The sequence below is a fragment of the Balaenoptera ricei genome, chromosome 14 (assembly GCF_028023285.1).
Source record: "Balaenoptera ricei isolate mBalRic1 chromosome 14, mBalRic1.hap2, whole genome shotgun sequence".
Classification (NCBI taxonomy): domain Eukaryota; kingdom Metazoa; phylum Chordata; class Mammalia; order Artiodactyla; family Balaenopteridae; genus Balaenoptera; species Balaenoptera ricei.
The window spans coordinates 67,269,322-67,287,440 of NC_082652.1; the positions used below are offsets into that span (position 1 = coordinate 67,269,322).

General features: G+C 38.7%; 1 protein-coding gene across 7 annotated transcripts in view; it reads right to left on the reverse strand.

The window, feature by feature from the left end:
• PIAS2 (protein inhibitor of activated STAT 2) overlaps window positions 1-17,847 on the reverse strand; it is a 94,505-nt gene extending 76,658 nt beyond the window's left edge. For 5 of the 7 annotated variants that reach the window (XM_059895206.1, XM_059895201.1, XM_059895200.1 and 2 more), the window contains exon 1: window positions 17,651-17,847. In XM_059895206.1, the coding sequence (XP_059751189.1) occupies window positions 17,651-17,674 (24 nt within the window). In that variant the 5' untranslated portion in view covers window positions 17,675-17,847. Of the gene's footprint in view, window positions 1-2,859; window positions 2,969-5,168; window positions 5,258-17,650 lie in introns of all 7 variants that reach the window. The other 2 variants (XM_059895203.1, XM_059895202.1) reach the window with 2 other exon arrangements.
• Window positions 17,848-18,119: the final 272 nt, after the last annotated feature.

Genomic DNA, 18,119 nt, shown 5'->3' on the forward strand with positions numbered 1-18,119 from the left:
CAACATGCTTCACGAATACAGATGCTAAAATACTTAAAGTATTAGCAAATAGAATTCAGCAATATATAAAAAGAATTAACACCAAGACCAAGTGAAGTGTTTATTCCAGGGATACAAGGTTGGGTCAATGTTTGAAATCAATGAAGTACACCATATTAACAACTAAAAAAGAAAATCACATGATTATATATACATAATCTTTTATATACACAGCAATGAAGAAAAAAGCATTTGACAAATTCAATGCCCAGTCATGATAAAAATTCTCAGAAAAACAGGAATAGAGGAGAACCTCCTGAACTTGACAGAAAGCACCTACAAAAAAATCTAGAGTTAACATACTTAATGGTGAAAGAATGAATACTTCCCCCTAAGATTGGGAATGAGGCAAGGATGTGCTGGAAGTTCTAGCTAGTGGAATAAGACAACAAAAAGAAAAGACATAGGTGTTGAAAAGAAAAAAATAAAACCGCCTGTATTTGCAGATCCCAAGGAATCTGCAAAACAACTACTAGAACAAATAACTGAGTTCAGCAAGGTAGCAGGATAAAAAACCAACACACAAGTACCAATCACATCTCTATATACTAAAAAGAACATGTGAAAACAAGTTAAAAACACAATACTAATATATACAATGGAATATTACTCAGCCATAAAAAGAAATGAAATGGAGGTATTTGTAATGAGGTGGATGGAGTTAGAGTCTGTCATACAGAGTGAAGTAAGTCAGAAAGAGAAAAACAAATACAGTATGCTAACACATATATATGGAATCTAAGGAAAAAAAAGGTCATGAAGAACCTAGTGGCAAGACGGGAATAAAGACACAGACCTACTAGAGAATGCACTTGAGGATATGGGGGGGGGGGAGGGGTGAGATGTGACAGGGTGAGAGAGTGTCATGGACATATATACACTACCAAATGTAAAATAGATAGCTAGTGGGAAGCAGCCGCATAGCACAGGGAGATCAGCTCGGTGCTTTGTGACCACCTAGAGGGGTGGGATGGGGAGGGGGGAGACGCAAGAGGGAAGAGATATGGGAGCATATGTATATGTATAACTGATTCACTTTGTTATAAAGCAGAAACTAACACACCATTGTAACGCAATTATACTTCAATAAAGATGTTTAAAAAAAAATACTATTTATAATCACTCCTAGGAAAATGAAAATACATATGTTTAAAAATGTAACAAAACATATACATGGGCTTCCCTGGTGGCGCAGTGGTTGAGAGTCTGCCTGCCAATGCAGGGGACACGGGTTCGAGCCCTGGTCTGGGAAGATCCCACATGCCGCGGAGCAACTGGGCCTGTGAGCCACAACTACTGAGCCTGCGCGTCTGGAGCCTGTGCTCCGCAACAAGAGAGGCCGCGACAGTGAGAGGCCCACGCACTGCGATGAAGAGTGGCCCCCACTCGCCGCAACTAGAGAAAGCCCTCGCACAGAAACGAAGACCCAACACAGCCAAAAATAAATAAATTAATTAATTAATTAATTAATTTAAAAAAAAACATATACAGGACTTGTTTGCTGAAAACTACAAACACTAATGAAAGAAGTCTAAAAAGATCTAAATAAATGGATTTTCTGTGGATTGGAAGACTCAACAAAGTAACAATATCAATTTTCCCTACATTGATACACAGATTTAACACAATTCCTACCCAAATCTCACCAAGACTTTTTATGGATATAGATGAGATTATTCTAAAATTTACATGGAAAGATAAAGGAACTAGAAGAGCTAAAACCATTTTGAAAAAGCATAGAGAGAGAGGAATCTGTCTATCCTATTTCACAACTTCGCTCAGTAATTAAGACTGTATGTAGTATTAGTAGAGGGATAGACATAAAGGTCAGTGGAACACAACAGAGAACCCAGAAATAGACCTACACAAATACACCCAAATAGTTTTTGGTGAAGGTGCAAAAGTAACTTAAGGAAGAAAAGACAGCCTTTCAACAAATGGTGCTGGAGCAACTGCGCATCCATAGACCAAAAAATGAATTTCCACCTAAGTCTCACATTTTATATAAAAAATAACTCCAGGACTTTCCTGGTGGCGCAGTGTTTGGGAGTCCGCCTGCCAATGCAGGGGACACGGGTTCGAGCCCTGATCCGGGAGGATCCCACATGCTGTGGAGCAACTGGGCCCGTGCGCCACAACTACTGAGCCTGCGCTCTAGAGCCCACAAGCCACAACTAATGAGCCCACGTGCCACAACTACTGAAGCCTGTGTGCCTGGAGCCCGTGCTCCACAACAAGTGAAACCACTGCAACGAGAGGCCCACGCACCACGACGAGGAGTGGCCCCCACTCGCTGCAACTGGAGAAAGCCCACGCACAGCAACGGGGACCCAACGCAGCCAAAAATAAATAAATAATAAAATAAATTTATTTAAAAAAATAATAATAACTCCAAATGGATCACACGCTTAAATCTTAGAATAAAGCTGTAAAACTTAAGGAAAAAAACACAGAAGAAAATATTCAAGATCTAGGGCTAAGCATAGAGTTTGTATACTTGACACTCAGAGCAAGATTCACAAAAGGCATAACAATAATATACTGAATTTCACCAAAATTAAAAACTGTGCCCTTGCAAGACTCTGCTAAAAGGATGAAAAGACAATCCAACAAAGGACTAGTATCTAGAATATATCTAGAACTCTCAAAACTCAACAGGAAAAAAACAATCCAATTAGAAAAAAGGACAAAAGACATGAAGCGACATTTCATCAATGGGGATACACAGATGAAAAATAAGCAAATGAAAATATGTTCAGTATCATTAGCCATTAGGGGAGTGCAAATTAAAACCTCACTAAGATATCACTAGGTACATACCAGAATGGCTAAAATCAAAAACAGTGGTAACACCAAATGCTGGCAAGGATGCAGAAAAACTGGATCACTCCATACATTGCTGGTAGGGGTGTAAAATGGTACAGCCACTCTGGAAAACAGTTTGGCAATTTCTTAAAAAACTATATGCACAATAATCATACAACTCAGCAACTGCACTCCTGGCATTTATCCCAGAGAAATGAAAACTTATGTCAAAAAAAAAAACAAAACCCTATGCACAAATCTTCACAGCACTTTTATTCATAATAGCCAAAAACTGTAAACAACTCAGATGTCTTTCAACAGGTATACGGTTAAACAAATCCATACCATGGACTACTACTCGCAGTAAAAAAGGATGACCTACCAATACATTTAACAACATGGATGAATTTCTAGAGAATTATGCTGAGTTAAAAAAACTGAACCCAAAAGGTGACAAACTATATGAGCCCATTTATGTAACATTCTTAAAAAGACAAAATCATAGAAATGAAGAACAAATGAGTGGGTCCCAGAGATTAAGGGGATGGAAAGGAAATGGGTGTGGCTATAAAAATAATAATATGAGGGATCCTTGTGGTGATGGAAATGGTCTGTATATTGTGTCAGTATCAATACCCAGGTTGTGATATTGTACTACAGTTTTGCAAGACATTACCAATGGGGGAAACTGGGTAAAGAGTACACAGATGTCTCTGTATTACTTCTTAAAACTGTCAGTGAATTGACAATTATTTTAATAAAAAGTTTAATTTAAAATTACAAAGACCAACACTATTACAGATTAATTTTTTAATTCAATAGCATGACAGTCACAAGAGATTAAAATAAAAGAACACAAAAATGTAGGGGAAGGGGGAATTTTAAAAATCAGGCAAAACTAGCTGACCAAAAAAATTAATAATAATAATAGATATGTTAATATCAAGCAGTAGTATGTAATACAAAAAGCATTACTAGACATAAGGAGTCACTACACAGAGTAAAAGTTTCAATTCAACAGCAATATATGATAAATTTAAATTTTCATGTACCAATAACAATTTTAAAATGTATTTTAAAAATTGAAAGAAACTACAAGGAAACTGAAAAAATAATTCTAGTAAAAGACTAACATACACCTGCTCTCTAAAAAAACAAAGATATAAGATTTGAACAACAGAATTAACAAGCTTAACTACTGGACATATATAAAACTATGCACCAACAAATAGAAAATACACATTCTCTTCAAATACAAAAAACTGACCACAGTCGCAACAGATTTCAAAGGACTGTATCATACAGATCATGCTGCCTAACCACAACACAATTACAAATCAATAACCAAATTAACTAAAGGATCACCCATATGTTTGGAAATAAAACTTTTAAGTAACTAATAAATTAAAGAATTCATCCCTTGTGTGATGCAGGGAAAGCAAATACATAGAAATTCATGATCATTTACGCCTGTCAAAGTGCTGAAAGTTAATAAGCAAGGTGTCCAACTTAAGAAATTAGAAAAGGAATAGAAATAAACCCAAAGGAAGTATAAAAGAAAGCAGAAATTAAGTAGGGGGAGGATACATTAAAGAGCATAAAAAGGACAAAAATTTGATTCTTTGAAAAGCTTTTTAAAATTGGCACTTGTAGCTTTTAAAACTCATCAAGAAAAGGGTAGCATTTTTAAAAAAAGATAAAAAGGACAGTAACTACAAAATAAGAGACTAACAATTTAATGCCATAAATTCAAGAACGTGAATGAAATGGATAACTTTCTATAAAAGTATAACCTACCAAAACCAGTTTGAAAATTGAAAATATGAGCAATCGTATAACCAAAGCAATTCAATCAGTGATTAAGATGTGTCCCACAAAGAAAACAGTAACAATTCTACAAGGGAGCTCTACCAAACACTCAAGAAACAAATTATTCTAATCTTACATAAACTCCTCCAGAAGAAAGAGGAAAAGTATATATATCTTTTAAATTATAGGTCAATATTACTCATTATTAGAAACAAAACTCCTACATTAACTATATTCAAACTGAGTCCAATAATGGAAAAAAGGGACAGACCAGGGCTGACTTTATACTTGGAACACAAGGTTGGTTTAAATTTTAGAAAATCAATCAATGTATTTCATCATGTTAACAGGTTACAGAAGAAAAACATATGATCCTTTCAAAATATGCAGAAAAAGCTTTTGATAAACTTCAACATCCATTCTTTTTCTTTTTAATTAAAAAGCTAATAAGAAAGGAACACCCTTAACCTGAAAAGATTATCTACAATAAACCTACAGCAAGCAGCATACTTAACTGTGAAACTCTGATAGCATTCCCTTTAAAATCAGGAACAAGATCAGGATGCCCCCATCACCGCTTCTATTCAACATTGTACTGGAGATCCTAGCCAGCACATTAAGACAAGAAAAAGAAAGAAAAAAAAAGCATAAGAATTGGAAAGGAGGAAACAAAGAGGTCATTATTCACAGATAGATCTGTCCACACAGAAAATCGTAAGAATTCTATACACAATTTATCACAATTAGAAGGATAGCAAGGTTGTTATATGAAGTCGAATTGTACTTCTATACACCAGCAAGGTAGAAAATATAATTTTAAAAGATACCATTAATGATTTGACACAAAAATAAGGTACCTAGAAATAAATCTAACAAAATACTTGTAAAAGTTTTGTTGAAGAAAATTATAAAACTTTATTGAAAGAGACTGTAAAAGACCTAAATAAACGGATACCACAATGTTCATGGTTAAGAAACTTAATAACAAAATGCTAGTAGTTCCCTTCAAATTGGTTTACAAATTCAATGCATTTCCCATCAAAATCCCAACAGGTTGCATGTGTGTATCTATATAACTTTAAAAAAAGATACTAACGTTTTATGGAGGAGCAAACCAGCAAGAAGTTCCTTGAAGAAGTACAAGGCAGGAGAACCTGGCCTACTTCTGTGTCCCTCAATGACTGACTAGACGGTTTCACACCAACCCTCCCTATGAAAACTTTAAAAACTGAACATAATATTAAAAACATCTGTTTGAAGACAAGAAGCACTACAAAAGGCAGCAAGAACCTGGGAGGCCAAGACTGTGGAAAGAAGGGAAGCCTAGAAAATGGAGTCTAACATTTGATGCCTCTTTTCCCCTGGAGACAACTGCCAATGGAAAAAGGGCAATTGATAAGTTAAGAAATCCAGCAGAACTTTGAATAGACTTATAGGGCTGGGAAAACCAGAAGATATTTGCAAAATATAACCTGCAAGTCCTGGTATCTGGGATATATAATAAACTCCTACAAATGAGTATGAAAAAGACCCAATATAAAAATGGACAAAAGACTTGACAAGCCACCTCACAAAAGACATCCAAATGGCCAGTAAGTATATTAAAAGGGGCTTAACATCATTTCTCATTAGGGGAATTCAAATTAAAACCACTAAACATTCACCAAAATGTCTAAAATTAAAAGGGTGGACGAGAAAGGACAAGGAGCAACTAGAACTCTATTATTTTGCTATTGGAAGGGAATGAACAAAAAACTACAATTACATACAACAATATGGATGAATCTCGCAAACAAAATTGAGAGGAAGAGGTGAGACACAAAAAGTATACACATAATATAGTTCCATTTATATAAGGTTCAAAAAATAGGCAAAACTAGTCTAAGATGTTAAAGTCTGGCCAGTAGGTATCTTTAAGAAGGAAGAGTTTAGTCACTGGGAGAGGACTCAAGGGAACTCTCTAGGGTGCCAGTAATGTTCTATTTCCTGACCTGCATATGGTTATATTGAGAAAATTCATCTAGCTGTACTCTCATGATCTGTGTACTTTCTTTCTATACTTATGTATGCCCTATAGCAATAAAAGTTTGTTTTTACAGAAGCTGTACAAAGTTACAGTAATTAAAACAATGTGATGGTGCGGTTAGACTAAGAGTCTAGAGTCCAGAAAGTATAGATAGATCCAACTGTATAATAAAATCAGTAAGAAATAAATTTTTTTTTAAAAAAACCTAGTACAAACATGGGCAAAAGAAATGAATAGAATCTCAGAAGAGGGAAGAACATGTTAATCAGCACAGTAAAAGATGCTCAAACTCATTAGTAAAAGGAAAAAATTGAAAACTAAAAGATGATACTTCATACTCACTGGCAAAAACTTTTAAAGCCTGATAAAAGTAAGTATTAGCAAGAAAGCTAAGGAATGAAAACCTCTGTATTCCTGGAGGGAGCAAATACTGATACAATCCTCTTTGGAAAATAATCTGGCATTATCCAGTACCGTTGAAGATGCGAATATCCTTAAGTCCCAGCAATGCAATGCTACTCCTAGAGTTTCTACAGTGAAACATACTGTATTAAATATTCACATTAAATGAGATCAATAAAGACTACAAATAACATGATATCAATGCAGATTAAGTTTGTTCACAGTTTTATTTATTTATTTTGCATTTCAGAGCTTTTTGGATTTCAGAAGTGTAGATACGGAAAAAAAAGGAAACTACACAAATTTCCAACGAGGATGGATAAATTTGTATTTATACAATGGAAACTCAAACACAATGATAAACCAAAACACCCCAAATACATACAGCTTTATTCAATTTGTATAAAATTTAAACAAACAAAAACAAAAAATTTGTATATATAAAATGTGTGATTTATATATATATAATTTTATATATCTATATAATGTGGATGTGATGAGGGAAGGGCACCCTGCTGACCTAATGAACTATTTCTTAACTTGGGTGGTGTGCACATGTATGTTTATTTACCTACATCTTACCTGTTATAAACAACCTTTTGTACCTATTAAACAATTTAAATATTTAAAAATTTTTAATTAGCATGATATACCCAAATACATAAACCACTATTAACCATTACCAATTCTGAGAAATGACTCAACAGAACTTTTTGAAGGAATTAGTATCCTAAGAGAGTTCAAGGACAGGTTGCTATTTTTAAAAAAAGGGAAGAAATAAAGAAAAAGAGGATAAAACTCTTGTAAATCAAAAATATAATTACTAAAATAAATTTTATGGAAGAGTTCTAAGTCAAGGAAACCTTCCAGAATGTAAACAAATAAAATGTCAACCTTGGAAATCCGATATTCACCTGTCAAGAGTCTCAGAGAAAATAGGAAAAAAATTATCAAAAAAATAGAAGATAATTCCTCAGACCTGAAGAGCCTTAAAACCGAAAAGGTTCCACCAGAAGGAATGAAAAAGGCCCACAACTAGACACATTTCACAACACCAAAGATAAGATCACCATAAAGACTGTAAACAAGGTTACCACAAAAGATAACGATCAGATTTGCAATGGATCTCTATCAGCAATATTGAGTGTTTTAAATTCCTAAAGCAAAGCTTTCAACATTCAAAACGAAAAACTGTATTACCAACTTATAATTCTGTATCTAAACTTTCAATCAGGAACAAATGCAAGCCATTTTCAAACATTCAAGAAATTAGAAAGTTTATCACCAGCATATCCTTTCTAAAACAACTACTCAAGAGTGGGTGGGGGGAGGAAAGGATTGGGAGGTCCGGATTAGCAGATACCAACTAGTATATATAGGATGGATAAACAAGGTCCTACTGCATAACTCAGGGAACTATACTCAATATCCTGTGACAAACCAGAATGGAAAAGAACATGAAAAAGAATATATACGTATAACTGAGTCACTTTGCTGTATAGCAGAAATTAACACAACGTTGTAAATCAACTATACTTCAATAAAATTAAAAAAAAAAAAACTACTCAAGATTATATTCCAGTAAAATCAAAAAGAAGTCTAAAAAAGAGAAAGACATGAGATCCAAATAACAGACTTAACCCAGGAGTGCAATGTAATCTCAGGATGACAGATGTATAGCAAGATCCAGAAAGCAAGCTGCCCAAATTACAAAAAAAGGTTGAGAGCTCCAGAAAGCCCATCTTCAAGAAAAGTTCAATGGCTACAAGATGAAACCACATTGTACTGGGTTGCCAAAAACTGCCTTCAGGTTTTAAGTAAAAATAAAAGACACATTTTTCATTTTCACCAGCACTTTTTTTTTTATTTATTTATTTTTGCCTGTGTTGGGTCTTCGCTGCCACACGCGGGCTTCCTCCAGTTGCGGCAAGGGGGGGGCTACTCTTAGTTGCAGTGTGTGGGCTCTAGGCACGTGGGCTTCAGTAGATGTGGCACCAGGGCTCAGTAGTTGTGGCTCACAGGCTCTAGAGCTCAGGCTCAGTAGTTGTGGCACACGGGGCTTAGCTGCTCTGTGGCATGTGGGATCATCCCAGACCAGGGCTCGAACCCGTGTCCCCTGTCTTGGCAGGTGGATTCTTAACTACTGTGCCACCAGGGAAGTCCCACCAAGCACTTTATTGAACAACGTATTCACCCTTTTGTTCCACTACCTTCTGCCATTCTTCAGGCAACTTCATAATTCCATCTTACCAAAACTTTTTATCTTTTTAAGCAAAGAAATGTTCCAGATGCCTTTTACAGTCTTCCAGGGAATTGAAATTTTTTCCGTTAAGAGAATTTCGTAAAGACCTAAATAAATGGAAATCTGAAGGTGCAATGTCTGGTGAATACAGCGGATGAATCAGAACTTCCCAGCCAAGCTGTAACAGTTTTTTTGCCTGGTCATCAAAGAAAAACATGCGGTCTTGCGTTATCCTGATGGAAGATCATGAGTTTTCTGTTGACTGATTCTGGATGCTTTTGGTGGAGTGCTGTTTTCAGTTGGTCTAACTGGGAGCAGTACTTGTTGGAATTAATCGTTTGGTTTTCCAGAAGGAGCTCATAATAGAGGACTCCCTTCCAATCCCACCGTATACACATCACCTTCTCTGGATGAAGACCAGCCTTTGGTGTGGTTGGTGGTGGTTCATCTCCCTTGTCCCAATATCTCTTCCATTCCATATTATTGTACAGTATCCACTTTTCATCGCCCGTCACAATTTGTTTTAAAAACGGAACATTTTCATTACGTTTAAGTAGAGAATTGCATGCAGAAATACAGTCAAGAAGGTTTTTGTCGCTTAACTTATGTGGAACACAAACATCCAAGTGATTAACATAATCAAGCTGGTGCAAATGATTTTCAGTGTTTGGTTTGGGTATTTTAAGTATGTTGGTTATCTCTCACGTGGTATAACATTGACTGTTCTCTATTAATGTCTCGATTTGATCACTATCAACTTCACCTGGTCTACCCGACCGTGAAGCATTGTCTAGTGAGACATCTCCAGCATGAAACTTCGCAAACCACTTCTGACATGTTCGATCAGCCACAGCACCTTCTCCATACACTGCACAAATCTTTTTTTGTGTTTCAGTGGCGTTTTTACCTTTCTTGAAATAATGAAGCATAATATGGTGAAAATGTTGCTTTTTTTCTTCCATCTTCAATATTAAAATGGCTATACAAAAATTCACCAATTTTGATATGTCTTTTTTTAAATGCACGCTGATATGACAGCTGTCACATACAAGCTAACAAAATTGTTTCGAATGAAGTTAAAGATAACTAAGTGCTACCAGAGCCATCTTACGGGAAAAAAAGAAAGAACCTTTTGGTGAACCCAATAATATTAAAGTTTAAAAATGATTTCCATGAGCTCTCCACAATCATGCAGGGCTTTATTATATTTCTCCTTTAAGGAGCCCAGGTTTAACAACACAGAGGTTCTCAACAGCTCCACACTACTTGGCTCTATAGTAACTAATACTTATATCAGCACACATATTACAAAGGCTGGTTATTAGTATTCAATTTCTAGAATCTTCCTGTAGAAGCACAGAGAAGTTTAGAAGAGTTATAAACCATAATATAAATGCTATAAATCTTGACAACGTAGTATCAATAGAAAATGAAGGCTAGAATGGGGAAGAAAGGTGGAGGCTGGGAGAAACAAAGGGAAGAAGATGGGTGCTAAATCCTCTTTAAGACTGGGAACTAAAGAGAGAGTGTCTAAAACTGATAGGTCAAGAAAGAGAAATTTAACTGCTACAAAAAGTTTAAAATAATCAACAGCAGAATTAGGAACAAAAATGTAACTGGTAGAAATCAAAGTGCTAGGGCAGGTGGAAAATGAAATGACCTAAATTTCTTATCTACTAGAGAGTCAAGCAACAGATACTGTTTATAGAGTTGAAAGAAAAATCAAGATATAGAAAGACACGCTTTATTTTTGAGTTTTGGAATTAACCTAAAAAACGAAAAACTAAGGAAAAAAATCCACATTAAAGGCAGTTATATAAAGATTTAAGACAGAACTTTTACTTTTCTTTTTGGATTTTTCTGCATTTTCATTAAAAAAAAGAATGAAAGAAAAAAAAAGATGAAGAAAAGAATAAGAAATTTTAAATATATTATTAAAGCCATTACTAGATTGGGGGGGAAAAGGTCAAATAATTTGTCTAAGGTCATACAGTTGAAAACCATGCATCTCCAATGCTAATATCAAAAAAAAAAAAACCAAAGAACAAACAAAAAAAACATACCTTCTGTGGCATAATCTAGATCTGCTTTTTTACTGACTTGTATGAATAACCAAATGGAGAACTCCGAATGTCTATGTTAAGTTTATATTGTTCTCTGCCAAGTCACAAAAAAAAAATCTTATTCATTTCACACCATTTTTCCAAAAAGTCTAGGAAAATGACCATGTTACTAGTGGGTTCAAAATGAACATTCATAGAGGATAGTTTGGACTATGATACCAATTGATTCCACACATCACTTTTACTTCAACTTCAATTCAACTGTGAATTTCTTAAATTCAGATTCCTGAATAAAAACAGACTAGCTGCCAAGACAACTCAACGGGGAAAGAACTGTCTTTTCAACAAATAGTTCTGCGAAAACTGGATATCCACATGCAAAGGAAGCTGTATCTCTACTTCACACCATAAACAAAAATTACCTCAAAATGGATAAACAATCTAAATATAAAAGTTAAAACTATAAATATAAGCTCTTAGATGAAAACAGGAATAAATCTTTGACATTGGATAAGGCAATGGTTTCTTAGATTTGACATCAAAGGCATAAGCAACAAAAGAAAAAAGATAAAATTAAAAACATCTGTGCTTCAAAGTACACGATCAAAAAAGTGAAAAGATAGTCCATAAAAAGGAAGAAAATATTTGAAACCATATATCTGACTGAGAACTTGTAACTGGAATATATAAAGAACATAAACAGTAATAAAAAAGCAAACAACCCGGGCTTCCCTGGTGGCACAGTGGTTGAGAGTCTGCCTGCCAATGCAGGGGACACGGGTTCGAGCCCTGGTCTGGGAAGATCCCACATGCCGCGGAGCAACTAGGCCCGTGAGCCACAACTACTGAGCCTGCGCGTCTGGAGCCTGTGCCCCGCAACAAGAGAGGCCGCGACGGTGAGAGGCCCGCGCACCGCGATGAGGAGTGGCCCCTGCTTGCCACAACTAGAGAAAGCCCTCGCACAGAAACGAAGACCCAACACAGCCAAAAAAATTAAATAAATAAATAAGTCAGGAGCTCTTTAAAAAAAAACCTAACCCATGAAGGAGTTTAAGTCCTTATTGTTTAAAAAAAAAAAAAAAAAAAGCAAACAACCCAATTAAAAAAATGGGCAAAAGGTCTGAATAGATATTTCTCCAAAGAAGATATACAAATGGCCAATAAGCACATGAAAAGATGCCCAACATCATTAGTCATCAGGAAAATGCAAACCAAGACCACAAGGAGATAGCACTTCACACCCATGAGGACAAGGATTCGGAGAAAGCAGAAACCTTATACACTACTGGTAGGAATGAAAAATGGTGTAGCAGTTGGAAAAGAGTTGGGCAGTTCCTCAAAAACTTAAACAGAGTTACCACATGACCCAGCAATTCCACTCCTAGTTATATATCCAAGACAATCGAAAACATATGTCCACACAATACTTATACACTTGTAGATAAATGTTCACACCAGTCAAAAAGTGGAAATCACCCAAATGTACATAAATTCATAAACGGATAAACAAAATGTGGTATATTCCATACAATGGAATATTATTCGGCCATAAAAAAGAATGAAGTACTGATACATCTACAAGAATGAACCTGAAAAGATTATGTTAAATGAGAGAAACCAGACACAAAAGGCCACATGTAAGATTTTATTTCTATGAAATGTCCAGAATAGGCAAATCCATAGAGACAAAGTAGATTAGCAGATGCTGAGAGCTGGGGGAAAGCGGGCATAGGGAGTGACTGCTAATGAGCATGGGTTTCTTTTGGGGTGATGAAAATGTTCTGAAATTCAATAGTGGTGATGGTTGTATAACTTTGTGAATAGACCAAAACCACTGAATTGCACACTTTACAAAGCTGAATTTTATGGTACGAGAATTATATCTCAAAAAAATATATTTTTTTAAATAGACTAGCTAAGATCCAATCCAGAAAAACAAAGGCAAAAATGCTGAGAAAAGAGAAACATTTGGAGAATTTGTTAGAAAAATGCCACCTTTATCAGAAAAGATATTCATGTTTACCAGAGGGAGGGTGCAGACCTAAGGAGCAAACAAACACAAAAATGTTTACCACAGCTAAGAATCTCTTGGTTTACTGACTATAAAAAAAATTATCTATTTCATTTTAAATTAAATATTTGGTTTTGAATGTGCTTTCATAGACATGATCTTAAATGAAGTCCTCCTGGAAATTTAGTTGTATCCACTAATAACAGCTTTGAATTATATGGTGAATTCTGTTAACATCTATCATATGTATTAGTCTATTTCTTTGCCCAATAGTTGGCAGCTTGGAGGGATGAGGACCTCTAACCTCAACACTCTCCTTCCCCATTAACTTCCCATTCTCCCTCTGTATCCCAACAGCACCCAAAGGTACCAGGATGGCAAGTAAGGAACCAAACCCTCAAGCCTTCTAGGCAGAAAGGCTTCTGTTATAGAATTATTTAAGCCTCTTATTAGATCTTCCGTGTCTGGCTTACCAGTATCTATCTTAATAGATACTGTTACTATCACTGGCTCTTCCACTAGATTCCTGCACACACATTCACTCTCATTCTCTGACACGCACAGAGATAATAAACTCTCAATGCACAAGAGAAAGAGGATGAGGAGTACAGGAGAGAGAGCCTTAAAAAAAAAAAAAAGTTAGTACAGTAGATCCCCCCTCCACTCCCACACTTGAGAGAAGAAGGAAGAGTGGATTATCCAGGTTAAATTGTAGCAGCGACCTTTTTAAGGACTGCACCAGTAGGAGTATTGAAATTATGCAACTGGAGGAGACAAGGGTAGAAAAGCCGCTCTGGTTGAAGAAGAGGTGAGGGACTTCAGACTCCAACTACTCTGCCTCTCTTCCACCACTGTGCTTGGCACTGCTAGAGAATGTTTTGGAGGAAGAAAGCAGGGCCACAGTGACAGAGGCCTAGGCCACCAGACTGCATGAGCTTGTCCCAGGTTAATTCAATAGTTAGTTAATTCACAAACTAGTTAATTCACAAATTCCTAACAACATAAATGTTTTAAACAAGCAACCACTGAACTGAATAATTTCTTCTCTAGCACCTTGAAAGCTTCTAATACCTAATGCACTATTATAATCATCTTTGACTATACAGCCCACAATTTCCCTTCACAGAGAACTTATCCCTTCCTTTCCCTCAACCCATCAGGATGATCTTGTGAGTCAGGTTTGTATGATGTGACTCTAACCTCCTGGCTATAGATTATTAGGACAGAAGTGGACCCTCACCGATCCACTCTCCCAGAAGAAATGAAGAGAGGTGTGCTGGTATTCTACTGGTCACTTGAACTGAAAGCAGCAAAGTGTAGGGATGCCATCCATATTCTGCTGTGACTGGACAAGATCTCTGGTACTGGCCCACAGGGCAGTCTCAAAAACTGAAATTGTCAGGCAGCCTCTTAAGGTTCTACAGGAGTTGCCTCGTCAAATAACTCCCCTCCCCCGAGCAAAGCAAAGGCACGGGAGTCACTGAAGCACAGTGAAGATGACCTTTCCCAAAATTCCAGACCTCCAGTACAGGAGACTCCAGCACTAGCCAGCAGTGACCTGCTCTGGTTATACGGGCTCCTAGGAAGTGGCCCTGAATGATAACGGACAAAGATAAAGGAAATCCTCTCAGCGGCATTATCAGCAGCCAAATATGTGGCATTCAGGTCGGCTGGCCATTTCTTCTACTGCCAAGAAGTTAGCCAACAAACCAATGCCCGTGATTTTTCCTGGTCCTTCAATTTACTTCAAAATATATTCTGTAGCAGAGACCATTTAGAAAACCCTCGATGTTTCTTCCCCTTTTCCTCCTTTCTAATTAGATTTTTATTCAGTTGTCCAGTTTTCCCTACGATATTATATATCATATAAGCAGGGTATTGTTTATCATTCAATTTAGTTCATAAAGTGCAGGATGGTAGCTGGGAGCACCACGTGGACCCAAAGGAAACTGAACAGAGCAGTACAGCTTAGACTCTAAGGAGCATTCACTCTAAAGCTAGACCTCTGAGGTTAAAAATCCCAGGTCTTCCAGTATTGAGCTGTGTGATCTAGGTCAGGTTATTCAACCTCTCTGTGCCTCGATTTTTCACAGAATTGTTGTGAGAACTAAATAAGTATGTATGTAAAGTGCTTAAACCAGGGCCAGGCATGTAATAAGCACTTTCTTATAATGGATATCTGCCATCATCATCATCATCACGATTTGCAATGGGGAGTGGGGAGAGCTACAGCACGTCTTTAAGTGTAGAGGATGCTACTGAGCAGGTAAGGCAAAAACGGGGGTGGAGCACTCTTTCAGCATTTGCACAGCCCAGACCCTTCCCTCCTCTGAAAACTCTCCCCAGTTAGTCTCCTAACGTGAACTATGGCAGAGGAGCCATCTTCTAGCAAGTGCAGGGAGAAGAAAAGACAGCTGATTTACAGAAAAATATGATGAAGCTGACCCACAAAACAAAATGGGAGGGAAGAGAGAGGGGTATGGGATGGAGGGAGTGGGGAGGGAAGGGGGAAGAAGGGGAGACAAAGAAAGAGAGAAAATCTTGGTTTCCAACCACTTTCCAGTTCCTGATTCCACTCCAACCTAAGCACTGACTGCCCTTTCTGCCCTATACCAATAAATAAACTCTTCACTTTTTATTAAGCTTTGACAAACAACAGAAAAGTCTAACACAAGCCTTGGAAAACTTTTTCATCAACAACAAAAAAAATCTTAGAAGAGGTAAAGTTATATAATCCGTTACTACACAAAAACCAAGACAACACTGCAGATAAAAATAACTACAAACTTCAGTATTCTCAACCCATCCTAAACCTAATGCATGAATTTACACAGGTGAGGCTCAGGCCTGGTTGTTTCAAAAGCTCTACAGGTGTTATAACCTCTACAGCTGAGGCTCAGACACTAACACTCTTACAGTTATCAATATGAACACCCTTTACCTACTATCACAGTTCTCTGTATAAACTAGCATAGAGCATAAAATGCATTAATATACTTTCCTCTTTACTGGGAATTAAATAATTTTTGAAACAGCATGAGAGAAAATGGCAGGCATTATTCGAACTGAAACAATTTACCTTTAGATCAGAACCATGAATACGTTCCTTTGCTGATGTTCACCAAACCAGCCAGGTAACCAGACAACATGCTTCCCCCGCATCCCACCCCTCTCCAAAAAGCAATAATAAACATACAAACTGAATCTTTCACCAGATTTCTCTTCCTTCTTATTCGGAAACAGTAATGCTAACAACACGTCTATGGTTGTGCAAACTGATTGCAGTTAACTTAATTTCAAGTTCCTATTCATCCCTTTTTTGAAAGACTTTTTTTTTTTTTAATCAGGGTTTCCGTCCTTAAGTATCCCATTTATGCCGCCAGTAATTCTGCGATCCATAAAAAAATCTGGCTCGTTTATCACAATTCTGTCTCAGTTGAGGGCTTTGAAGGTTATGACCCCACTGGAAAAACATCTTTTCCGTTCTAACCCCAACACAGCGCATTTCAAACCTCTACTATACAAAGGTTAACAACAATAAAGTTGTGATCTTGTTCGAAAGGCTAGGGAGAAAAAATTTTCAAGTGCAAAACGAGTTCACAAACCTCATGACAACACGGACTTTGCGGAGTTCTTACCATGGCACTAAGAAAATACCAAGGTTTAAGACCGATCATTGAAGGTAGGGTTCCCAAAAGACCACGCTTCTCCCCAAGATGTTGAGGAAGCACTGGTGGGAGGAAGGGGCCTTTCTCGTGACAGATCTGACTAAGCGGTAGCATCACCCACAGAAGAGAGAGAATTCCTAAAAGCAACTTCACGTTTCAGAAGACAGCCTCCCACCAAGTGAGTAGCCCGTAGACTTAGGAATCGACAGACACGTACACCCCTCGCGAAGGTTGAAAAGCAAATCCTGCTTCCCACCTCACCCCTTAAAATAAACGGGGAAGTTGGGTCCCCACGAGCCCCTCCCGAGAGCGGCCCCGAAGCCCCGCGCTAGGTGTGGGGACCCACCGACCGGCTCACCTGGTCCCCAGGCCCGCCACCACCGGGTGGCACGGGCTTCCTCCGCCGCTTCGCTCCCCTCCCCCGCCCGCCCGGGCGCCCGTTCGAACGCGGGCCGGGGCTCGGGGCTCCGCCAACCGGTCCGCGCGAAACAAGAAGGTGGCGGCCGGCGACGCTGCGGCTTCCCCGCCTCGCCTACCCTCCCCTCCCCCGCGGCCTCCGCTCTCCACTCCCACGCCCCCGCTTACCCTCAACTCCTCGAAATCCGCCATTTTATACCACCCGCGGGCGCCGCCGCCGCTGCCGCCACAGCACCCCCTCCCGCTGCCGCCAACGACACCGCCGCCACAACGGCCGCCGCCGCCGCCTCCAGCACCATCCTGCACTGGGAGCCGCTAAAGACGCCGCGGCCACCGCCGCCGCCGCCGCCGCTGCCTCCGGGCCCGTCACGTGACAGCCGCCGGAGCTCCGCCCCCGGCGAGCGCGGCCCCGCCCCCCCGGCGCCCCGCCCTCTCGGCCAGCCGCTTTCCGCCCGCGTCTTCCGCCAGCGCACGAGGCCTGCGGCTCTGGCCTCGCCTGAGTCCCCGCCCCCTCCCGCCGCCTGCCCGCCTCCCGCACGCCTTCCGGCGCCCGGCCCTGTCGCCGTGCAGCCCTCAGCCCGCGGGTGCTTCCTCTCCACGGCGCGGAGGCCCAGTCCCTGAAGCGCCCTCGCGACTG